General features: G+C 39.9%; 1 protein-coding gene across 15 annotated transcripts in view; it reads left to right on the top strand.

The window, feature by feature from the left end:
• MEF2C (myocyte enhancer factor 2C) overlaps positions 1 to 26,026 on the top strand; it is a 163,030-nt gene that overhangs the window by 110,529 nt on the left and 26,475 nt on the right. For 12 of the 15 annotated variants that reach the window (XM_037159629.2, XM_037159628.2, XM_053664444.1 and 9 more), the window contains 3 exons: positions 13,308 to 13,451; positions 20,819 to 21,005; positions 23,160 to 23,207. In XM_037159629.2, coding sequence (XP_037015524.1) covers positions 13,308 to 13,451; positions 20,819 to 21,005; positions 23,160 to 23,207 — 379 coding nt within the window. Of the gene's footprint in view, positions 1 to 13,307; positions 13,452 to 13,512; positions 13,651 to 20,818; positions 21,006 to 23,159; positions 23,208 to 26,026 lie in introns of all 15 variants that reach the window. The other 3 variants (XM_037159635.2, XM_037159637.2, XM_053664445.1) reach the window with 2 other exon arrangements.

Genomic DNA, 26,026 nt, shown 5'->3' with positions numbered 1-26,026 from the left:
GCACATCTTGCAGCTCTTTTTCTTTATCTGTAGAATGGCAGTCATAATGGAAGAGTGATTGTGAGGACTTACAAAAAAAGATCCATGCAAAGCTGCAGGCTCGGTCCCTAGCACATAGTAAATGCTCAATTAATGGTAGGTGTTATTGCTGAAGCACAGATTCAATTAAAGGGAAAATTAATATTTTGATAGTGTGGAGAGACTGGTTTAATTTCCTCTTTATGCCACAGAAGAGGAAATGTTGTTTTTATAATTACCTAATGAATAATATGGAAGAAATTATTGTGCAAATGAAAAAAATCTAAGTTCGCCACTACACCAACATAATCACTGAGTTAATTCACAGGTTATGGAAATTGAAATACCAAACTTAAAAGTCAAGTTGCAATACATTTCCAGTAATTATTAAAACTATGGTGACCACAAAAGCAGGCAGCTAATGCCACCGCAGCCAGGAACCCAGGGCCACGCGGCGAGCTCCCCAGAGAAGGCCGTCTGGGGCCAGAGGACAGAGCAGTCTGCAGGGCTGGCGTCACCTCTCGGCAGGCCTCACTCAGTCAACAGGTGCTGAGTCACTCACGGTGGGGATCGGGATGAGCGAAGCTGCAGGCTGTCTGTGATAAAGCTTCGCGTCAGATCAAAAAGTGGTGAGCCCAGACACAATGAGAAGCCAGCCGACATACCAAGGGACAGCAAGTTGTATTCACATGATGATCTTCCCTCCCGCTTTTACGGCACAGTCAGCTTCTCTCCCACTTGCTCTCATTTCCTCCGTCCCGCAGCTTCCCTCACAGTGTCTATCATCTGTCTGTCCACCTACCATTCTCTCTCTTTCATTCTTGTCATTCTTTTTCTTAAACATTTATGCACCATTCTTTCCCAATTTTTATTTCTTAATGCTCTCTCTAGCTTTTGTAGCATCGTATGAAATCCGAGGTGACTGAATGCAAAACCTGAGAATGTTACTTGTTTGTATGATATAGGAAGTCATGGGAAATGTGATTTTTGTGAACTACAAGTTGGCCCAAGATTCTGCGACCACAAATTGATGCATGGATAACATTCATAGCACAAGGAAAAGAAATTGAAATGAGTTTGATGTTAATCATTAATTCACTTAATTTGGAAGCATAAATTTTTAAAAAATTATACTTGGACACAAAGTAAATGTGATAGCCAATATAGACCTTGATCAGCAATGAATATTGATAATCCTAGACTTTCCAAAACATTTCATATGAACTATATTTTATTTATAACTATTTAATCCAGAAGGAAAGATCCCAGTTGCCATAAAGGAATATATTTTAGGTTATTTTTAGAATCCGCTCTGTGGATGGCTTGGGCCTGTTTGTTTCTAATCATTACACAATTCATAATCACCTACGCTAATGAGAAAGGACCTGTCATATCAATACTATAAAATAGCAAGAACTACAGTGTGAGTCCAGGAGACACCAACCCCCAATAACAAATGAGCCAGGAAACGAGAGGGCACGTCCCTGTGGAAAGTTGAGTGCAGGGTCCCAGCTCTGAAATGCCACTGGCACTTTTGATGTCTGTCATATACATACTCTGTTTGGTTATTTTTCTGGTACCAGCTGGAAATAATTATATTGTTAAGAAAGCAAATAGAGGCCCTTTGATTAATGGACTTCAAATTCACATTAATTTATGAGATTCTAAGGGCCAGGAGCTCTTCTTGGTCCTAGGGATACCCAGCGGAAACGCACAGCCCTTGCCCCCCAGGGCTCAGTCCTGAGTAAAAACGGAGGCGGCACACGGTGGCCCTGCAGAGTGCACAGCCGTGACAGGCACGCAGGGCAGGCAGTTTAAATAAAGACAGAGAAGAAGGATGTCAGTGTGCTTTATAAATACAGCAAAAACATAAATGGAGGGCTGAGACTGAGACACTTGCCCGAGGATCTTGAAGCACTTTTATTTTCAAGCACCTTTTATTTACATGGAGCTCCTTCGCTTTTAAGTGCAATTCTAACAAGACCTTCCTCCATCGGACACCAAACCTAAGGCAATTGAATGTAAAATCCACCACATATTACCAGTCCACATATTAGGTGTGTGGCCATGACAGAACAGCTGTAGGGGATAAATAGATTGGATAGACCCCGTTCTTCTGCACAGGCAGTTTTCGTGTGGTGGGAGAGATTAGGGGTATAAAACAGTGTAAAGTTACTTGCAGAAAAGAAAGTCAGGCTGTGAGTGTGCTGCTGCGCATTGTGGAGACACGACCTAAGGGACTTTCTTAGTGCCTGATGTGAGTGTGGGTAGAGATTTGTTCACTGACGAAAGTCTCAGAATTTTACATCAAAAAAGATACGTAAAAAGAAAGAGAGAGAGAGAGAAAACATTAGAGTAAGGTCAGGCACCAAGGCCGCCAGCCTGCGACAGACCTAGTCAACATTACCAATGTTGGAAGGAGGGAGAGGAGGCTCAGCGTTCAAGGAGGGGGAAGCCTGGATCCCCACTAACTTTCGCCTCATCTTCCTGAGTGAGCATCCTTATTACATGCTGTCGGGCTCTCCTTGGAGGGATTCTCCTGCAGGACACCCACCCAGAAGACTGAATCGATGTGTTGCAACCTTCTACTGTCAGATCCTGCGCTAGTTGCTAAGGATAGAAAGCTCTCAAGAGATATTTACTCTCTATAGGAATCTCATCATCTAGAAATGCGATAAAAACAAGATTACCGAAAGCAACATTATGAATAAATGTTCATTGCAAAGTTCTGGGGAGGCACAAAAGAGACACATTAATCCCATTAACTTTCTAGTCCACAGCATTCTTTCTTTTTTTATTTAAATTCGTGTGTGAGGATGGGGGTGGGTGGGGTTAAGGAGAGAGTTTGGTGGGGGGGTGAAAGCAGCATAAACTCTGAGTACAAATCTAACAACGGCTCCTTGTGTGTTCTCAGCTCCCATTGTGATTCCATCTTAAATAAGAACCTCTGTCTGTGTAGCAGATTCCATTACTGTTTCATTAACAACAGTGATATTTATTGAGTGGCATCTATGAGCTGGCACATTATGTGCTGACACTGGACACTCGAGTGGAGGTTTCCTCTACCGTAATGACACCTCATCTCCCCGGCACCCACAGTAGCTATAACTCATACATTGTTTCCACACAGTCCCAGCAGTGCTCTACCATCCCGATACCTCCTGTTAACCTGTCAGAGCCCTGTGTCTCTGAAACAACATGTGCTAATGCAGTTGTCAATACCAGTGTCTTGGGTGGCATATCAGGCTCAGGCAAAACCTTCTGAAGTAGCATCTAGGCTAGTTTTCAAGGGCACACTCACAGGGTACACTAAGTGGGGAGGTGGAGTGGAAGAGTCCTTGACCCACCTTTCCTGTCAAACCACTCTTTGGAGAGCAGGCTGGTTGATTGGGAAGAGAGATAAATCTAATAGAAAAAAAGATTTGAATGTCAGGGGTTATGGGGAAAGATGGTTGAGGATGCCATAAATAAAATCTGCATTTCACAGTCCATAATTTGTCCTTGAAAATCTCTCTGTCGACTCCTAAATTAAGGAATAAAATGGAAGTTGGTGAAGTATATTCTGTGCTACCCCAGGCGGAAAACTGTTACTGGTGCGTGTTGGTCCTGTGATGTAAGACGTGGTACCTGCAACATCCAGAATGAATGAGAGTGGATGGCACAGAGGGGCTTTTTCCATGAGGCTAGGGGCCAGCACAGGAGCAGTGGGCTGGAGCAAAGTCCACTGGACCCCTTTACTTCTCTCCAGTCCCCGACTCTTACAAATGAAGATTTGGGTACCATTCTCGGGTATGATCAAAATTGTTATGGCATTAGTCAATCAGTTTCCTACCTCGAATCTTTTTTATTATCTGTTGCCTTATCAAATGTTCTGCTTGTCAAATAAGCTGGTGACAAACTACAGATCCCAACTAATAGAGATTCTTCAAAATACATTAAAGGTAATGCCCTCATTTCTGAATGGAAACCTAGAAAGAGAATAGAATGCACAAAAGCATCTCTCAGAACAGCAGTCCCCAACCTCTGTGGCGCCAGTGACTGATTTTGTCAAAGAGAATTTTTCCCACAGACCTGGCGGGGTGTCAGAGGGGGATGGTTTTGGGGCGATTCAAGCGTATTACATTTAAGCTCACCTCCCGCTTGCGACGCAGTTTCCCAGCAGACCCAGACTGGTGTCGGTCCACAGCCCAGAGGTTGGGCCCCGTCTTAGATTACATCTGGCTTTCAGTATGTTTATCCCTCCTGGTGGTAACTCAGAACACCAATATCCACAAAAGGAGCTGGGAAGGACCGCTCCAACCTGCCCAGGACCCTGAACGATTCCAAACACAGAGAAACCAACCATTTGCACCCCACTTACCGTAGTCTGTCACCTCCCCTGTACCCTCCTCTTTCATAGGTATATTCTGTGCCACAGTTGTGAGGTGATTAAAAAGGGAAATTGCTTCAACCTACCAGAACTTGTGCTCCTTGCATTTTGACTTAATAATCTTCTTCTTCAATGTGTGGTTGCTCTTATGGGGCCCCCACTGGAAACCTGGCCTGCAACCCAGGCATGTGCCCTGACTGGGAATCAAACCCGTGACCCTCCAGTTTGCAGTCCACGCTCAATCGACTGAGCTGTGTGAGCCAGGGTTTTATAATGTTATTACAACAAATAAATAATTTTGTCACCTTAGAAGACCACCCATTCATTTCAGTTAGCCTGTCACTGTCAAAAAAGTTTCACTGTCAAGTTTGTTTGCTGGTTGATTTATTTAATGAGCAACTACTGAGAATTTACGCCGAGGCCACATATATTAACCCAATCTTCTGTTAGGGATCAGAGAGACCCATCCCTCACGGAATTCACAATCAAGTGGTACAGCAGGCATGTTAAAAAGATAAATTACAATATACCGTACAACGTGTTATTTTTTAAAACACCAGAAGTCAAGGATTGTAAATACACAGATAAAGGAGTCTCTAAATATTAAGAGGTTTTTTTTTTACAGCTTCATGGAGCCAGCGATGATATTAGGTAATCGATATCCTAAGGTGACTAAAGTTTCTGTAGCAGAGAGGAGGGGAAAACAAGGATATTCCAGACAGAAATGAATGTCATGTATCAAAATGCTGTTCTTAAAGGACCTGCCTGACTTGGCAAATGGTGAGACATTCCCTCCTGGCAAAACCCAAGAGTGTTGGGGAGAGGAGAGGCGGTGAGGCTGGCGAGGCAGGTGGAAGGCTGTGAGAACTGGTGGGCGTGGCTGTCGGGAGCTCCAGCCTTCGTAAGAACAGTGGTACAACCAGATTTGCATTTTGATGAGACCCGGCCCAAAGCAGGAAAGGTGATTGGAACATGGGGAGAACCAGCCTTTACTTTTCTTATTTAAGAAATGACTAACATTGTCCGTTCTTCACACCCACCTATGATGTGATTCTTTGTATTCCAGCTTTTTATTTTGCATTCCAGCCTTTATTTTCTGGACTTGCTTTATAGAGATTATTGGGACTAACTGCACATGTTAGCATGCAGTTCGGTCACTATATATTAAAACGTTTTCCGTTTAGTGTTTAACTTCAGCTGTTTCCTGGCTTCAGAATGTCAAGGAGCATTTCATGGCTAAGGGTGCAAAACTTCTTCCTCTCAGTTTTGTTCCAGGCCAGCCTCATGACACATGCCTTCTGCAGGTCCAGGAGAGGTGTGGTGGAAAAATCCTTAATAAAAACACCAAACCACTGACCTACCCTGAGGAAGCCTGAATCACCTGATTGGTCCTGGAATCACCCTGATTTTCCATGAATTCCCCAGGGTAAGGTTGGCCCAGAATAAGACCAATGTCAAAGCCCAGAATAGTAGAGCAAAAGACCAGTGTCCAAGGATGGGGAAAACAATGATGAACTTTTCCCAAGAATTTTAAAACATGCTTAGTTCAAATTTGTATTATCTGACTCACATTCACAAACATTTCCCCATGCTCTTGCCTACGTGGTTTCTGTTTTTCCTCATATATTCTGCATAGAATACCACGCCCCTTTTTTCTCTTTCTATGCTAAATTCTGTGCCCTCTCTCCTGCTATACATTTAATCACTGAAAGTACATGCTTATAGCTTTTGTCCTGTAATGACTTAATCAATGCTTAGTTTTTATGACCTTCCATATTAAGACCAATACCAAAATTTTTAAGTATTCAATGACATAAATATCCTGAGTTATAATCAGTTTCATCACTGTATAAATTATGCGTATCCTACATTGCTTTCTAACTTCAAAACTGTACACTTCAAAAATCATTTGTAACAGTTACTTGTAAAGAGTAAAATAACTAACTTTTAACTTAATGTGAAATAACAACATAAGATGGTGAAAAAAGAAATTACAGCAGTCTGTTATTAACGCTACAAGCATTTATCTACCATGCGCCGGGGACTGTGCTAAATTCCAGTGATACAAGATGACTAGTAAACAATCCCTCACCTCCAGGAGTTCATGTATGGGGACAAAAAACATGTAAACAAATTATCTTAATCATATATTAAGAAAAAGCACCCTTGCATCCAGAGGACCACAGACAACACCTGACACATAGTGGCACTTAGTCAATGGTGTCAGGAGGCCTGGATCCCACTGCCATCTCCATCTCCAAACACTCAGAAAGCCTTGGTCCACTGGCGGAACCCTCTGCGTACATTAACAGTGACATGAGAATGTGTGTTCTGTTCATTCCACATGCATTTATTGAGCACCTACAGCATGTCAGGCTCTACTCTATATTGAAACTCCAAAAGTGAATAAAAGAAGATGATTTGTTAATTACCTCGCAAGCTAGCAGAGGAGACAAACACATAAGTAATAATATGTGCTAAGGTTCTAATGGAAAAATGTGTACGATAAATCTATGCATGAATGAGGGAGAAATCAATTCAGCCCTGGTGATAAGACAAGTCTCTAGAAAAGAGACGATGTGTTAGTTCTGCCTTGGAGGACCGTCTGTATCCGGGGAACCAGTGCTGTAGGGCTGGTTCCAGGCGCCAGCTTGAGGAGACACATGAGGTTTTTCTGCGAGAGGCCAGTTGCTTAGGCACCATTACCCCCCCTTTCTGGGCATGAGGACCAACTGGCCAGATGATCCTTAGTGGTCTTGTCCCGAGATAGAGTTCCAGTAACTTTAAAAACTCTCTATCACCTTCTGATGTTTATATGAAGAATTTGTGGCTATCAGGAGGCAGTGGGTAGGTGTTTTATTATGTTTTACACATAAAAAGTCTTCAAATCTTTAATTAGTGTCTTTTATTTCCATTCTAAAATTTCAAGTCCAATAAATATTAAGATTATATTTTGAAGAAAAGAATAAAACAAAAATCTCTAGCTCTTTCCAGCTTCTCCTGAGTGGAAGTTAATATCTAATTACAACGAGCATTTATAGCCTACATAAATATGATGTTGTTAAGGTTTACACCTTCAATTCTTTATAAAACTTTCACCACAAATGAATAATTTTTGTAAAATTTAATTTTTATACTCTGTACTAGATATAATTTGCTTGTCTAACTAAAATCTAGCTACTAATTGTGCTAAATTTACAGTATTTTCATGTCTTTTCACTTTTATATTAAGAACAAAGAAGAACTAAGGAATGAGGAGATATAGTGCAGAAGACGCAAACAGTTTTGATTATTAAAACCTATGGAGAGGCCTGGCCAGGTAGCTCAGTTGATTAGAGTGTTGTCCTGATACACCAAGGCTGTGGGTTTGATTCCTGGTCAGGGCACATATAAGAATCAACTGATGAATGCATAAATAAGTGGGAAAACAGACATCTGTCCCTCTCCGTCTGTCTCTTTCTGTCTCTCCCCCCACCACCGGTACTCCCTCCTTCCTCTCTCTCTCTCTCTCTCTCTCTCTAAACAAAAACAAACAAACAATCAATGAATGAAACCTATGCAGAAATTTTTGGTACCTGACTTTCCCCCAGCTTAAGTGATCTCTGCTAGAAATCCCCCAAATACATACAATATTATAGGTCAGTTCAGAACTTTTTAGTTTGAATTTGTATTGCCTGCTTCTTTACAAAACAAACGCACAAAACAGCATCTGGAGTACAGTGGGTTTTCAATAATTGTTTGCTGAATATGTTTTAAATGAAATACATGCTTAGGGCAGCCATTCCCCAGATACCGATGGGGCCAGAAGCAGCAGCATCATGAGTTTCAGCAGCTGAGGGAGGATGTGTATGAAATACTCTCAGAAACTTCGTATGCAGGCAGTGTCCAGTTCAACTGCTTCTCCTAGTCTTGTGTGGATTTACTACTGTGAAGGTTATTCAGTATAAGAGTAGATTGCTTATCTTCCTAAAGTTGTGAAAGACAAGCACAAAATGACTTAGTGTCAGAGAAAAGAAAACTACCTTTTCTAAGTTGATGTCTTTTTTTCCTCAGCTTTTGTGTGAACAAGATATCATGCAACTAATAGAAATAATTCTTGCATGTGTTCTTGACACATCAGCCCTCTGAAGTGAGGATAATGCTAGCTGTGCAAGAAAAGTGATTATTTGGGTTTTAAGAAAAATTAATGAGCCCTGGCTGGTGTGGCTCAGTGGACTGAGCAAGGGCCTGGGATCCAGAGGGTCATCAGTTCAATTCCCAGTCAGAGCACATGCCTGGGTTGCAGGCCAGATCCCCAATAGGGGGCATGTGAGAGGCAACCACACATTGATGTTTCTCTCCATTCCTTTCTCCCTCCCTTCCCCTCTGTCTAAAAATGAATAAATAAAATCTTTTAAAACAATTAATGTGTATTTTGGGGATTTTCACAGAAGGATTTAAAATTTCTGTTGTATAGTGGGCAAGTACAGAAAAATACAGGTGATGAAAATATACATCCTTGAGAACTAAAACTGCAGATGTGGAAAGAAATTGAGTTGTTGGAAGCTTTAAATCTGATGGTAGCTCTCCGGAAGAAGCTGATTTTACCTAAATAGTGCAAATTGTATAGCTTCATTTGATTGAAAAAGACTAATAATCTACTTGCATCTTTTTTACTAACAGGAAATAATTAATAAGGGGCACTCAGTTTTAACCACTGTATACTGAAGGTGTTTTCTAGTTGGTAACATAATGCCTAAGATGAGGAATGAGCCCACCATGTGTCATTCTTTTTCATTTATATTCCTTTCAGTAAAGATACAGAATCTGTTCCCTTCATCTATTTCATTAGAATTTTTGAAGCACCTGTCACCTATCATCAGTTTATATGGATTTCGAGTTTTTGCAATGAACAAATGTAATAACGCAGGGTCCATATGTCCATATGTCTGGGAAGGGGGGAGCCACGTGGTTTTTGGATTACCTGCCTGGAATCCTTTTCCCTTTTATTGTTTGGAGTATGTCACCTTCTGTCAATCTAATTACTTCTCGAAAAAACGGCTGTTAGCTCACTGCATGACAATTGCTGCCTTTCGAAAACATCCCAGAAGCCTTGCAGTCCATTGATCTACCTGACAGTGTCGGTGCCACAGGGAAAGCTGGCTTCGGTCGGTGTACAGACTCAGGATTCCAAGAGTTCCCTGAGAAGTGAGTTTCAGCGGGTACATAGTTAGAGAAGCTGGTGGTTTGGGTAGATCTCTCGCCTTACCTTGACATATAGAATAAATCTTTTCAAAATATAGGCGGCTGAGAGACACGTATAAATCCAGGACTTCTAGCCCCTGTAAAAGAGTAATGATATAAGTGCCTACATTATCCTACCGATAACATTTGTAAAAGATCAAAGAAGCTTTCAGAGGCCAGCGGCAGAGATTTTCATTTTACTAGAAAGGGGCATGAAGGAATAATGCTTATTTATCCATTTAGTAATCCTTTAGTTTATACCAACTGTTTATTACTGTGATCAAGACAGACTTGGGTGAATCCAACAGGAATTCTTTTGTCATTATGAAACAGCTGTAGATTTTTAATATAATAAAAACAAGATGGCCCTTGCAGTTCTACCTGCACACTGTGGTATTCTCCATCACTTTCATTTTCAGAGCTTTGTAATCCCACTGTAGTCATTTGTTCTTGGCAGAAATGTGTTCTGCAAGCTCTCGGCTGAGTATTTTTTAACAAGTTTTTCAATATTCTGATTACGGGAATTTTGGAACTCTGTGTTAATATGCTTTTGGAGTTTGTGTTTGTATAATTTAAAAATTCTCCTTTTTAAAATAACATGATTTAACTTTAAATAAGGCTATAATTTAAATGGTAGAGGTATTTCATTACTTAAGTACTGATGATACTCATTATAAGATAATGTGTTCTGGTACAAGAAGAATTTATTGGAAGAAAATGAGCCTCTTCCCCCCCTCATCTCATCACTACCTTTTTCTTTGTGACTCGGAACCACCTGCTTTGTTCGCCTAATAGTTTGCATAATTCTTCAGGTACCAAGTGAGCTGTTGATCAAATTCGTTTTTATAATTGGTAAACTGATGTGTTTCATTGACTCATGAGCATTCCCTCTCTCTAAACTTTGACATCTAAGAAATATCAATATTTTAGCCCTAGTTTCATACTAAAAATTTTTCCACAGCCTAGTTTGTAGAAATGTCTGCCTGTTTATTTCAGTGCTTAGTCTCCTGCTGTGGGTGCGTAGGAATGAGGGAGCTCTGTTCTGTATCCCTCACGTCACCCGTGTGGCAAAGCCTGGCCAGGGAAAGAGCAGGAGGCCTGGGCCACCGTGAGTGGCCGCGCTGGCCCGAGACCTGGCCCAAGGTTTCCCTGAAACCCTTATGGGAGGAAGACTTGTGAGGCATAAGAGTTAATGTCTGTGGAGATCTTTCAATGACATGTAATGGGTGCTTGAATTTTTATAAGCCAAACACAGTGTCTACCCCCAGAGCTTCGAGGAGCGTGCAGCACACATGCACGTGCCAGATGGACCGCCGCGACAGTCGCCAGGCTCCTCCTAACCCTGGCATTCTGCTGTCAAAAATCTGCGCATCAAAACAGCCGTGGTTTTCATGATCAGATTTACTGGATAAGAGACTCGGGTGCACCCTGAAAAATCTGTCTGGATAAGACTTTAAATGGAAGGTTTATGTAAGAATATCCTTAACATGCCTTATAGGAAGATAGGTACAGTTTGAAAAATAGAAGATTTTTTTCATCTTACGTATTTTTCTCTGCATAAGTGAATTTTTATGAAAAGTCTGTGGCGTACCATGCAAGACCTTCAGGAATTATTGTTGGAAGCCCAGGGGTATCTGGAGATCAAAGCAAAGACACATGATAATACAGCAAGTAGTTTTCACCCAGAAGCATGCTCTTTGTGGTTGAGATAGTGCTAGCAAAGAATTTAAAATGAAAGGAATTAAGTTAGCAAAGAAAGTTATTATTCTAAGTATTATGGAGCCCTCTTGGAGTACTTACTCCGGGTGGAAATGATGACTGTGGATTCACAACGGGGGGGCAGGGGGCCCCACCAATTATAAATTCCCCAAGATTGTAAATGTATATTTTATCATCTTGTGTCAAAATATTCATTTTAATATTCAAACATTTTACCACATAATAAGCTGTAACCATATGTTTATTTGTTATATTTTTCCACTATAACATTAATAAATATTTACAGAGCCACAGTGTATCAGAAATGCATTAGAAATGGTAGTTCCCTTAGTCTGATATTAAGTGAAAATCTTTGCTGCCTCAGAATCTAATTTTAAACAATGTTACATTTGTTACACATTGATAAGAGCCAGGGAGTTTAAATTTTTAAGACTGACACCCCTTTTAAACTCATGTTGTTTTATTTATTTTCTCCAATCGCATGAATTAAAGATGGAGTGTTATCTCAGCTTTGAATTCCTTAGCTTGATGTCACAGTTTTAGCTTTATTTGTATGTGAATTCTGTCTTTAATAAAGATGAGCTCTGCTGAACTTTCCATTAATGAGAGACACTTAGGTACACAGCTCTTTGTAATAATTTAGGTAGCACCAGGAAAATTCAGAAATGTTGCTTGTCTATTAATAATTAACATGGCAATCTGTGTGATTAATCAGAAGTTTTATGATCTCTAAAAACATAACATTATCTCTGTAAATCAGATCATGTACAATTAAGTTGACAACCATCAGTAAAAAAAAAAAAAAAAGAAAAGAAATCTCAGGACTCCTGACTCATATTTTTTGTTGCAATGTTACATTCGTATTTATCCTCCTGTGACAGCTGAGACTAGACCAGACCCACATTCAGGAGACAGGAGGTGTAAGATAAGGCACTGACTTGCCACTTCCATGTGTCAGGAGACAGTCTCAGGATGATCCTGCTCGGCTGGGACCCGGGGGAACTTTTGCCAGCTTGGAAGTGACTGACTTGGTTACCGACTTTCAGTACTCTCTGGCTTCCTTACTCAGCTCCTGTTAATGAAGCCCTAAATTCAGCAGTTTTGACTTTTCTTTCAGTTTGTGTTTAGGCAGAAAACTTCTCAGCATTATCAATTTCAGTACACATTTTCACACATACAGAATTCTAACCAGACAAAACAAAGGTGATTTTTCCTTACGATCATGGTGTCTGAACATTCCTAACAGGTGCTTTCTGAGAATATTAGATTGGTTATCTTGCTGCCTTTCCTGTCAAGTGTGCGCACCCGAAGGGGTGGCGGGACGCTGTCAGTGCCAAGCATTACGTTGAACTAAGGGTCTGTCTCCAGCATTTCTCCTTTTGTCATGATCACAGATTCCGAAATTGTTGTGTAACGTCCTGGCTTCTAATTCTTCTGTGGGAAAATGGAGTGTTGTAATTTCCCACCTTCCTTGTGTTCTTCTGTGATTGTCTCTCACTAGATCAGGGGTGTCAACCTCATTTTCACTGGGGGCCACATCAGCCTCGAGGTTGCCTTCCCAGGGCCGAATGTAATTTCAACTCCTCAACAGTTAAGGAATAGTTACATTTATACAGTCCTAAAATTATTCCAGACCTTTGCAGGGCTGACGTGGCCCCCTGGTGAAAATGAGTTGGGCGCACTGACCTCGATGGTGTGGAGCATGTATGAATTCCATATCATGAAACTTCAGCCCTCCTACTGTCTTTGTCCACTGACGGAATATAATTGCAAAAGGAAAAGTTCCTTTATTTCTTTAACTAATAATGACTGTGTTACTGAAGTGACTCTGTTTCTTTCTGTGGTTTCTTTACCCTAATGTAATGCAGGACATGTGATGACAACCTTGGACACCGGACCGCTTAAACTTCTGTTAACAGCCCTGAATGTCTCTTACAGCCTTTGTCTGGGATTGAACTTTCCGAATTATGTGTTTCAGACGTTGAGAAAGAAGGGCCTTAATGGCTGTGACAGCCCAGATCCCGATGCAGACGATTCAGTAGGTCACAGCCCTGAGTCTGAGGACAAGTACAGGAAAATTAACGAAGATATTGATCTAATGATCAGCAGGCAAAGATTGTGTGTAAGTACTCAAAACGCCCTTCATTTTTTTTTTACTCTTGATATTTCTCTGAACCTGGCAGGCCTTGAACAAGAAAGAAAACAAAGGCTGTGAAAGCCCCGATCCCGACTCCTCTTATGCACTCACCCCACGCACTGAAGAAAAATACAAAAAAATTAATGAAGAATTTGATAATATGATCAAGAGTCATAAAATTCCTGTAAGTACCAAAGGTAGATGGCTGGTCTGCTGATAACTGCTGCAGTAACACACCTTAACCCTTTCAGTGATGGCTTGGTCTAAGAAGCACCGGAAAGTCAAAGCAGTAAAATAGCCATCTCATCCCACGGCAGTTCATTTAGAAAGCAAACCCTTAATTTGCGCTCGAATTATGTAATCTAAACGAGTTGCCATCGAGTTCATTCAAAAGTAGAAAATTCACAGGAGGAAGAGAAAGAAAGATTTATGTGGCACACCCTGACTTTACACAATCTCTTAAACACACAGTGCACCCAAATCACAGTGCACTAGGTAAGCACTAGAATCTCCTCAGCGAGTTTAAAGGCTTACTATAAAGTACATATATATATTCATATATATCACTGAGACCAGTTACACAAGTGGAACTATAGTCCTCTCCTGTAAACTGAGGATCATCACCCAAATAAAATCTTATTTCGGAATAAAGCTTCGGTCCCTCTCCCGACACATGAAATTCAGCAGCAGCACTGAAGGGTTAAAGCTAATGCTCGCTGCAAGGAAACAGACTGCATGAGAACCTAATGGTAAGACTTCAACATGTTTGTGTGCTGGGGTGATTTTAAAGCTTCGTCAAGATACCCGCTTTGCCTACACCAACAATTTCCATGCTTTAACAATCGGCTAAATCGTGTCTTAACCAAGTCAAAGAATTTCTAACAGTCAATCACACGCCTTGCCAGATATTTGAGAGAAATAACTCTGCATGTATTATTTTGTTTGCCCATATAAAGAGGGGAGAAGGACGTCCCTTTAATTATATTCTGCCGCCAGTCGACCAATGTTAATTGTGGGGCAGACTTTGATGCAGCCCAAGGCTCACGTGCCTTCCGAATACCCGGTGCCGGTGTCTGCACCCTCCTCGTACACAGGCTCCTCAGTTGGTAATGAATTCCTTTCTCAAAAAAAGGACATTTTTGGTAACTTAACCCAACATCCTCCACCTGAGCACCGAGAGAGACTGCAGTGAAGATGTGCCTCTGAGATTGCAGGTGCAGTGTATTTGGGGACAAAAATCCACAAGTGCACTCACAAGGTCAATCACTGTCTTACACGTAGTAGGTGCACAGTCACCTGTGTTGACTTAAATACGTTAAAACATTCAGAAAATGCGTGGCTCTTAGACTTTCTATCTTCATAAATACAGGCCTTCTTCTGTTAGGTGAAATATTATCAGCAGTGGAGCTTTTGTTGAATCAGAATTATTATTGCCCTATATCCTGAAGGAAGGCTAAATGCTGTAAATTCTTAAAGGTTTCGTAAACCGAGTACGACATACAGAACAACCACAGCGGGTACTTTATCAAATGAAATATTTCCCATCAGATGCTGCAGTGGATGCTTGTTATACCCAGAATTCTTAAATGATAAAATCTCCATCGGGATTTTACCTTGCCCAGAAGAAGGAAAGAAACAGCTCCTTTGGGCCAATTTTTTATTCTTATGGCCTGAGTTTCTCTTGCTAGTCAATACTGGTTTGGAGCTGCTGGCCTCAAAGGTTTGCGAATGTCAGATTTTTAAGGTGAAGCCTATGAGGTGTCTCAGACAGGAGAAATCCCCGGCACAGTTGGGAAGGGGGCTGTATATATAATACTGCTGATCACCCTCCAAGGCAGCGATGCTAAATACCCGTGTAGCTTTAACCCCAGGGGTTCTGGGAGAAAGCCCAAACTTGTACATCAGATCATTTTTCCTGTGCTTTACGGGGAAAGAGGCATAGCACATGCCCAGATTCCCTCACAGTATTTCATCCTGTCACGTAAAGAGTTCAAAATCAGGATACACGATTTCTTAAGAGGTGCAGTGGTGTGCGGTGGGGGATGAAAAACCACATCAGAGTTTGGAGGCAGGGCTGCAAGAAGGAGCCGCACAGCTCCTAGCTGCGCCTCCAAGTCTCCATTTCTTTCGTAAGTGCTTCGGTCTCCAGGATGAAAAGCCCAGTTTTCGCACATTGCTTTCAGTTGCTGGAAGTAAATTTTGTTGAAAGTTTCCACAGCTGCTAAAACATTTGCAGCAGGGCAAGGACACTCTGCCCTTTGTGTGGAGAGGGTGTCTCCACCTCTTTAAAAACATTACAAGACTGTTTTCCTATTTCAAAGACCTAGTTCGAAGAGTTTTTCTTTTAAAACAGAAAATTTAATATTGCAGTCACCTGTTGGTACAAACGTAATTTATGCCCATATTCCTCAATGACATGAAATAATTCATGGATGGCTTGGAATCCTGTTGGCCAGCGTTTTCTCATGCGGTGTTCATCACCACAGTTCATGCCGGGCTGCACAGCAAGAGGAAACAGCTTCATTTGAGGAACCAGGAGTTAGGAAATGGGCCGAAGGGAGGAGGAGGGGATGCAAGGCTGGTGGGGAGCAAATGGGGAGGAAGTGGAAATAGTTTCTATTCTCTTCAAATAAGGGACTGTGAAGAGAGAGAAATCGTACTCTAACTAGGACTAAGAAGGGGTTAAAGGCAAAAAGCACTTGAGATTATTTATATGCAGAGAAAGAACGATTGAAGGAAGGAAAAGATTGAACACATAGATACAATGGAGATAAAATGGCAACACTCAAGGAAGGGAGGAGGATGGAATTGGAACAAGACAGAGCTGCAGATGGACCCAAGTGCAGTTAAGGGGTGGTTGGTGGACAGAGTGACGCTGAGTGGGTGACCACCTATATTTTTTTATGTTGAATGTAGTTTCTATAGACATTGAGGCTGGGGAGCAGGTGCTTGAAAGAGGCCTGAGGTATTGCAGATAGAGAGGCAATGAGAAGTGTCTACTAGACTACAGGGAGCCTTGAGGAAATTTGGACACCAGCAATTGGTGGTCACTAGTCAATACAGCTGTGTGATTTCTTTTTTCGCTGCTGGTTTTCAGCAGACCAGTAACAGTTGATCAAAAGCTAAGGGTGTCATTAGTGCCCCCCCCAAAAAGGATTCAGTTCAATCATTCGCACTGAATAAAAGAGAGCTTATTAGCTAAAAATATTTTATTAAAAATATTTTATTTGACTTTTTATTGGACTTTTGCTTGTGGTAAGTTTGGGAAAATAGTGGCTTTTGGATAAGAGTTCAGATACCTTTCTGACCACAGTGACTTGCTTCGGTAACCATGATCAGTTTATTCAGGACAGAAACTGAAAGGCTTTTAGCTGCTGTGGCCGTATCTCTTACAGCCAGGCCCATGTCACTGACGTCTGCCCTGTGCAGTCACACAGGGCACTGCTCTTACAGAGCCACACGGTTAAATGCCTCCACCATCTGAAATTCTTAACAAGGGTACCCACATTTTCGATTTGCCCTGGAACCTGCAAATGATACAGCCCGTCTTGCCTATAGCCTTTCACTTGATCACCCCAGTTCCCTCTTTCTTTCTGTTGTGAGTGCTCTGAAATTTGGAGTCTGGCCCTGACATCTTTGCAAGTTTGGAGTCTTTAACTACTTTTTGGCTTTCACTTTTTAAACAATTTTTTAAAATTTTTAATTCTTTTAAGTTCTCTAGTTTTGAAAAGTCAAGAAGGAAAAGAATAACACCAACCTCTTATAAATATTTATGCATTATTGAAGCCTTTGTTTTGCCTAAAACTTTTAGATCCAGTTGGTCTCTCTATGGATGCAATCACTTCATGTCTGAGAGCAGGTCCAGTGAGGTTAAATGATTTGCCTGGTTAAACAGCAATTTATTACACAGGCTGGACTCCTGTGAGATTTCTGATATTAAGGCTGATGTTCTTTCTGATTCTCTGAGATATCTTCTCCATGTGGTCATTTTTATGCTTATAATTTGATTTCAAAATTATCTAGGCAATTCCAGATGCAGATAAGGAAACCAAGAAAAAGGCAGAGAAAATGCAAAGGCTGTTAGCATATTTTATGACTTGCCAATTTTAAGAATACTGTGATATCAGAATTATACCTGACTGCTGTGTAGTCCATCACAGAGAGTTTTTATAGTCATCATTGTCAAAGTGTTTACTATCCATAATGCCAGAAGCTGAGTAATTCTTGGGGATTGTGGTTGAGGAAGGGAAAAACAGAGAGAGACATTCAATGAATTGGTTATTAGGGTGGTTCAGAATTTATTAAAGAATTATTAATAATCCTCTTTATTTTCAATGTGCATGTAATCACCCAGGAGAGGGAAGGAAAGAGGCTTTGCTCTCTACTGAGATACAGTCAACATGCTGTAGAATATTCAAGTAGTTTTATAGCTGATCTTTAGGTATCCAGTAGTAGTTAGGCTTGTATGAGTAGTAATAGTGAATAAATATAAATTTAAAAATGTGTAAACAAGTGATAGCTTTACAGTGCTAAATTGGAGTAACTGTAGAAGCGGGGAGACTTGAAGGTTTATTTTTCCCCGAGACCTCAGTCTCAGAAGGGCCATTAGTGAGCACAGACTGCATTCTAACTCGGATGCTCACCCACATCCATAGCACCATTCAGTTCATTATGTTTGTGGGCCACAAATAATAAGCTACTAGCATCCGCTCTTACTCACTTCATGGTATGATTCTGTTGGCAAATTCTCTTTCTACCCCAAAACTCATACTGTGTTGCAAGGTGATTCAGTAGCAAAAACAATAGGCTCAGCCACTTACTAGTCAAATGACACTGAGCCCCTTACTTAATCTCACTAATTTTAAAAGGGAAGAATTATATCTGCAGTGAAAGAATGTTGAATGGGGTGTATCATATCATGTATATAAATTATACAGTACAGTGCCTGTTCAATAAATAACATACAGTAAATTTTAAGCTTATACTTTTGTATTAGCACAGTGTCTCCCTAAAAATTCTGTTTCGAAGAAAAATATTCAATTCACATAATGAGAAGTAGACTAGGTTCTGCGTTACCTTAGAGCAAAAAAACTTTAGCACCTGGATAAAATGAGACGTTATTTGGCCAACATCACAACTGATTTTATAATAGAAGGGAAACGAGCTAAGAAAAGTAATCAGGAGACAGCAACCTCTACCAACCCCTGGGCCAGCAAAGGGATGTGACTGTAGGAAAACACCCTGACTCCCTCTTCCCATGCTCTGTACTTCTGCCAGTACCTCCACCGGCCAAGCTGAAACCAGAGGGCAAGGTGAACAGGGTAGAGGGAGTCTGGAGGGCCAGCTGCTGGGCCCAGAGCAGGCAGCAGGGTGCACAGTGACTCTGGAGGGGCAGATGGAGAAGCCGTAGCACAGTTACTTGACTGTGTTTTCTCAGGTATACTACAGTGATTCTTATGATATGATCTTTTAATAAAGGAATACAATATTTTATTTACTCTACAGACATTTATCTTATAGCATATACTAATATTTTTTGTTGTTTAAAAGGTTTCTGGAAATTTTGGGATATATTCAGTCTTTGCTATCTTATCATTTATATTCCATTATATCATGGTATCTGTATAAAATTATTTTTATACCCTATTTACCAGAGATAAATCCTAATAAAGAACAACTGTGGCCTGGCTGGTGTAGCTCAGTGACTGAGCACAGGCCTGCAAACCAGAGGGTTGCAGGTTTGATTCCCAGTCAGGGCACATGCCTGGGTTGCAGGCCAGAGCCCCAGTGGGGGCCATGTGAGAGGCAACCACACGTTGATGTTTCTCTCCCTTTCTTTCTCCCTCCCTTCCCCTCTCTAAAAAATAAATAATTTTTTTAAAAAAGGAAGTAAGCAATGAATGCATAAATAAGCGGACAACAAATTGATGTTCCTCTCTCTCCTTTCTGTTCTCTCTCCAAAATCAGTCAATAATTTTTTTTTAAAAAGAACAACTGTGTTAATATAGCACTTGGGCATTTATTTTATTTTCCTCTAAAACAATGAAAAATCCAAGATGTAAAAGAAAAGAGTTCTGAAACATGTACTTTTGTTAATACCAACACACCCTGACCATGGGAAGGAACAGAAGTAGGAAAAATAAGGAATAAGGAGTAGAAGGAGTATAGCGTATGTAGAGAAGAGTGTCGTAATCATCACCGGGGCGAACACGGAACTACTGCAGAACATGGTGAGCGCTGCAGGCCAGCCAATCAACCAGTAACAGAAAACCGATGTTAGGATTATAGAACAAAATAGTTCAATAAAAAGAACAGAAGTCTTTGAACCACACGCATCTATGCACTTAAATTTGCCCCTGGCTTTTTTAAGAACACCTGAGGGAGAATGTTCTATTTACACTCATCCCCAATATACGTATTAGATCCACACATACACGCATCCATTTTATATTAAGAATGCTGTTGTGGTCTGACACCATGAGCCCTCTGGCAATATATTCGCACAGTATTTTCCTTTATAATATTAAAAAGAGGGTTGCAACTATGAGTATCTAGTTAGTACAAGCAGAAAAGTAAGCATGACTTTGCTTATATTGCCAAAATAATATAAAAAAATCAATAATTGGGAACTGATTAATTAGATAGCCACACAGCTTCAGCTCACTAAATATGTGCCAACTCTCTCATTTGAAATGCAGGGCTTGCCATTTGTCAGTGTTACTATATCAAAAATGTGAAGTGCAGCATATATCTGAACTATCATTTTAAAATATGAATTATTAAATGACATAAGCTCTGTTGGATCTTGTATGTTAAAATGTCTATTATCTTCAGAGTTACTTTCAAAAGACAGACTTTAAAAAATAATAATTAAAGTATATGTGCTATTCACAATCCTGGGATGATTTTATATCATTAAACTTTTGCATAAATATGCTTCAATAAGCAATTAAACCGAAAGCTCTGGTTTGCATTTTAATCCTCCTTTTTCTCTGTGAAGTCATCCCAATCATGTACCTTTGATTTTGCAGTCATTTCTGGCACCAGATTCAGATATCACAGATGAACAATTATTACTTAATAGAATGGAATTCAAAGACAATGGAGTCTAATGAAATGGGGCTTTGTTTTAGACAAAAGTGAAACGTTTTCTAATAGTTGCATAGAAGGAGTTCTAAGCACATTAAAGAAATCAATTTATGATGTGAGCATCTTGAGAGCTCTTCTTAATGGTCTTCTAGCCACCAAGAAGTTTGGAATTTGACATTTTTTTTTAAAGTGAAGGCTGTCGGTACCTGAGAGCTTCTGTTTCTAGTCTCTTTTTTGTTAACCCGTTTTTCCCCCCTCTGTAGGCTGTTCCACCTCCCAACTTTGAGATGCCAGTCTCCATCCCGGTGTCCAGCCATAACAGTTTGGTATACAGCAACCCCGTCAGCTCACTGGGAAACCCCAACCTTTTGCCACTGGCCCACCCTTCTCTGCAGAGGAATAGTATGTCTCCTGGTGTAACACATCGACCTCCAAGTGCAGGTAACACAGGTACGTCTCCCTAAGAATGCAATGGGAACAAATCATCGGAAGGAGCCACCCTTGTCAAAAGGCCACGTTAACTACAACATGTTGAGTTTGTTCCTTCACTGCTGGATCTGCCACATGATAACCCCTAACTCCATCAGCATATCTTTCAAAACCTCGTATAATCTGTAATGCATCTATTCAGATCTGTCACCAATCTCCTCTTGTGGCTCTATTTTAACCACATAATTTTGTCAAACAGAATGTCAGTTACCCTGTCTCTGTGTTTTTGCTTCTGCCATTGTCCTGCTAAAATCCACTTTTCCTGCTTGCCAGACATAGTATCTTCTTCTTTTTTATCTTTGTATTGATGTTCGAATGCGGTTGTCTCATTTCCCCACCACCACTTTCCCCTCCCCCACCTACCCCCACCTCCCACCCTCAATCCTGCCCCCGAACATAACTTCTTTTGTGAAACCTTCCCTTGTGTCCTCTTACAATATACTCCATGGTCAACTTCTACTTATTTATACAGTAACTTATACCACAAAGGATTTAAGGCAGCAAGGAAATGTGACAGGACAGCATAATTTATAAAAATTGTGAAATAAAAACAAAACTAAGTCAGAAATAAGTGAAGAGCACGCCATAAGGGCATATCCACCTGCCATAAGGATCTATATACCTCCTAGATCTCCACACGTCTAGGAGATCCTTGCTGTGGTACAGTCCACAGTGTCCCATAGAGAAGAAATTATCGTCCAGGGAAATTTCGACCATTCTCGGTTCACAGATCCAGGAAAACATATTAGGTCTGTGTTGAGTGTGCATCTGTTTCCCCACTGGGTTTAAAGAGACTTGAAGGGAGGAATATCCTCTTGATTTCCCTGACTCACAGTGGAAACTAAGTGTGTGTGTATATGCCCTGCATATTTTCAAAAGAAGGACCACATAAATAATTGCATTTATAAATCATGTCCAGCAAACCACTATATATTTATATTTTGTTCTCTTAAAAGCATTTCATAGGAAAATGTTAATATCTTAGGCATACATAACTGTATTAAAAGTGATTTATTCACAAAAGAAATTTTTTAGATTACTTAAATATCTTCCTCATGATTAAAACTAAACATATTTCTATTTAGTACAAACATTCTATATTGAAAATAAAATCAAAATCAGCCAGATAAAAAAAAATCTTGATAAATCTTCAGTCTGAAAGAGGTGGATAAAGGACTTCATTAGGCCATTCTCTCTACTTAGAAATATGATTAAATTTTTTCATAGGAATTTTTAATAATCATGTACTCCTCTCAGATAATACTCAAATGCAGTTGAATTTCCTATCAGATGAACTTAGCCTCATTTATTTTAAACAATCTTATGCTTTATTTCCAAAATATTATTCATTCGCAAATAATAAACATTTCCTTCTAATTCCAAATTATAACCTACCAATAATTATAGAGTATCTCTTAGAAGCGATTAGGAAATAATCAGCTGTTTATCTCGTCTTTTTTTTTTTTTTTTGCTAAATCTTATTCCTTAACAACTAACAGTAATTATTATATTTAATATATTATTGAAATACTCCAATGCTCACATATAAATCTTGACAAATTTCAACTTAGTTTCTTAAGTTAGCAATGAATAAGCCTAAGTTTCTAAATTTGTGGCTAGTGAGACCTATTTTATTGTACGAATGAGTAAAAGTCAGGTAATAAATGAGGTTGTTCACTGTAGGTGAATTTCTGAACTGACTAAAATCCTGGACAATTAACACTGCACAAAAGTAAATGTATAAAATGTTTATAAAGAATTAAACATCAAATGTATGGTTATCTGAATATGTAGTAAACCTTAGTTTTTTATTTTTACTTTCAATTGAATATCCCCTTAGGAAAAACTAGATTTGAAAATAAGATAAAATTCAGAGACCATTTCAAGACTGAATTTTCTTTAAAGTAATTTTTCTTAGAATAAAGATTCTGCAAAATGTCAGTGATTGAGCGCAGCATGTCACAATAAAACAAATGTCAGCCATCTGACTTAGGTAATAGTTTAAAAATGTAGGACTCTTGAGAGAGGACAAAATACCAAGGTTGCTAAGGGTGAAGTGCATTGTTCTGTGGACCTTTAGCCTTCCTCCTTCTGATTTTCCTCTTTAATCTGTAGGTGGTCTGATGGGTGGAGACCTCACATCCGGTGCAGGCACCAGTGCAGGTGAGTAGCGATAACTGTGCTGCTGCATATATCAGGGTTCGGGGGTCTTTTACTGGGAGATTTTCCAGAAATACATCTTTTGAACCAAGTAAAGTTGAGAGATCTGTGAGAGGTATGGAAAAATGGCCCCAAGACCCATGAGTGCCTTTAGCCAGCCTTGCCATTGGGTCTCGGTTAATCATTTCACATTAAAGGTGACTCACTTCCTACCCAAAAAAGTACCAAACTCCTATATATTTCTAACAGAGAATATAAAAATAAAATGAAGGGTGGGATTATAACCATTCAACAATAATTTTAATAAACTAAAACCATATTCAGTTAAAATAAGCTCTTAGAGAATCTAATATAGTGTGGATCCAAAAAAACACTTACATGGTTTTCAGCTTTTAAGAACATTTTCCACCTTGAGCGGTTGTCTCACTGTCATATTCCTCCAGAATTCCATATTAATTCACATTATCGATATGAGGTATTGATGGCACTTCCAACACAGAGGCAGAGCAGCACACAGTATTTCTTAATGCTAACTGCAGTTCACAATTGGCATAACAAGTAACCATGGTAATTCCTGAAAGCTGGAACATGCTCCACTTTTCAACTAGTAGGAGGCAGGCATGAATGACACCAGGTTATGTTTGAAATGTCAAAAAAATCAAGTTTATTGAACTGTCCCTGGATAGTCTAATTAAAATATTTTTCTAGGGTCAAATATAATAGCCTGCTAATTATAAGAAAGAAGATAAAGAAAATTGACATATAAAAATATTTTTATAAATATATCCATGTAGGGATAATGTTTCTCACTTTTGATGTTAGCTCTTCCCTAATTCAGTGAGTAATAAAGAGTATTAGAATATACACTGAAGTAATAAACAGAATCAATGGCACCGCTTCCTATTTTGTCTCTTTTTTTAAATTAGTGAGAGTCAAGTTAATGAGTAAACAACTTGCTATTTTGCTGAATATTGAAATGAAATGTTCATTTTCCCCCTCAAAAAATACTCTGTGGCTTGTTGCCTCAACATTACAGAACCAGATGCAAACCAGACCACTCTTTCTTGGATTCAAGTCTCTGGCAAACACCATGGTTAGAAAGAATGGTGGAGACTAAGACCTGGGTTTTTACAAATACCAAGAAAAAGATAATATAAGAAAAATGGTATATATGTTATGATACTTTATCCAGTACCTTGCTGCATATGTTTGCTTACTCTTATGGGAACAGCCAGTAATGGTCTTGAAAGTTATTGGGAGTAGTAAAGACAACGTGGAGTGGGGGGAGTGAGTTTCTCAGCTTCGATGGAAGTGGCCTCTTAGTACTGCTTAACAGCTGGAATGCTTTAGAATCCTATATTAAAAATCAGAAGTGCTTGGTTGCTCAATTATGCTGTCATTGTCAATTCCCTGACAGTCTGCAAAGTTTAATGGCCCTCTAGGAACAGAGAACATACTCAGTCATGTAAGCAAAAAAGTTGGGCACATATAGGTTATAGCGTCACTGAACTAAAAAAATCATATGAGCTTAGCAAATTCATCCTTCTACTTCAGGACATCTGCCATAGGCATGAGAATCTTCTACTTCAAAAACGGTCAAAGGAAACAGAAAGGAAAACAGTTGTTCCACCCTCATGCTAATAAATATTATCTTTTGCTGACTGTATCTTGTAGTCATGAGTATATAATTTTCACAATTTCTGTGTAGTTGTGAAAGAATTACTTCCCCACATGTCTAGCTCTGCCATCAAGGCATTTCCTAAATCTACCCCTTTCACTCCATTCTTATCCCACTCCCCTAGGCCAGGCTCATACCAACCCCCCAGATCCCCTAGTTCATCTCCCTGCTTCAGATTGCATCTCACTCCACTCTGTCCATGACCGATTACTCCTTCTCACATTAAATCCTTAAGCTACTTGTAGCCCATCATTCAACAGCCTAAAATCCAGCAGTGGCTTCCCAGCTCTTTCACAATTAACCATGAGCCTTGTTTCTCTGTCCCAACCTGCTCTCTAGTCTTAAGCCTTCTTTACCTTCTGCCACTGCCATCAAGAAGCCTGTGCTCCAACTCTAATAATGGCGAACATTGAAATAGTTCTGACTAGGTGCTTTACAAAAAGTAACTCACTTTTCTCATAGCAGTCTTTTAATTTTAAAATTAAAAGTATTTTAAAAAGTAAAATTAGAAGTATTTTAAAATACATATTCATATGCCCTTCTACAGATGGTGGGACTGAGGCTCAGAGAGGTTAAGGACTTGGCCAAGCTGCAGCCCAGGCAGTCTGTCTGCAGAGTCCTGGCTCATAACAGCTGCATTGTGCTTCCCCTTTCCAAACAATGCTGAGGCTACTGGGCTTTACATGTGCATTCCTAGCACTCCTGCTCCATGCCACTGAGCCCTTTTTTGTCCTCCCTCAGAATTCACTTCAGCCATTGAGGAAACCCTTTCCTGTCTCTTCCAGAAGGAATTATGAACTTCTCTTCTCTAGTGGCTGCTTGTACCTACACTACTTATCTCATTGCAGTATAATTGCAGTGTCTGGGCACAGAGCTCTCTCCTGCCCCTCAGCCCTCGGGGGGCAAATTGCATCTTACCCAGTTTGGATTCCTAGCTTGAAACATGAAGGATACTCAGTAAATGGCAGATACTCAGTAAATGTTTGTTTGCTGAGTAAAGGAAAATTTAATTTTGTAGTCATAAATTTTTAATAATGTTTATGTAAAAAAACAGAAACTATTTCAAAGAAATTATATAATTTTAAATAAAAAAGATATGCCCTTTATCTATAATTCAAGAAGTAATGTATTCTTCTAATACTGA

Source organism: Artibeus jamaicensis, unplaced genomic scaffold (assembly GCF_021234435.1).
Source record: "Artibeus jamaicensis isolate MK-2021 breed Jamaican fruit bat unplaced genomic scaffold, CSHL_Jam_final contig_373, whole genome shotgun sequence".
NCBI lineage: Eukaryota > Metazoa > Chordata > Mammalia > Chiroptera > Phyllostomidae > Artibeus > Artibeus jamaicensis.
This window is presented reverse-complemented; position numbering and strand designations above follow the sequence as displayed.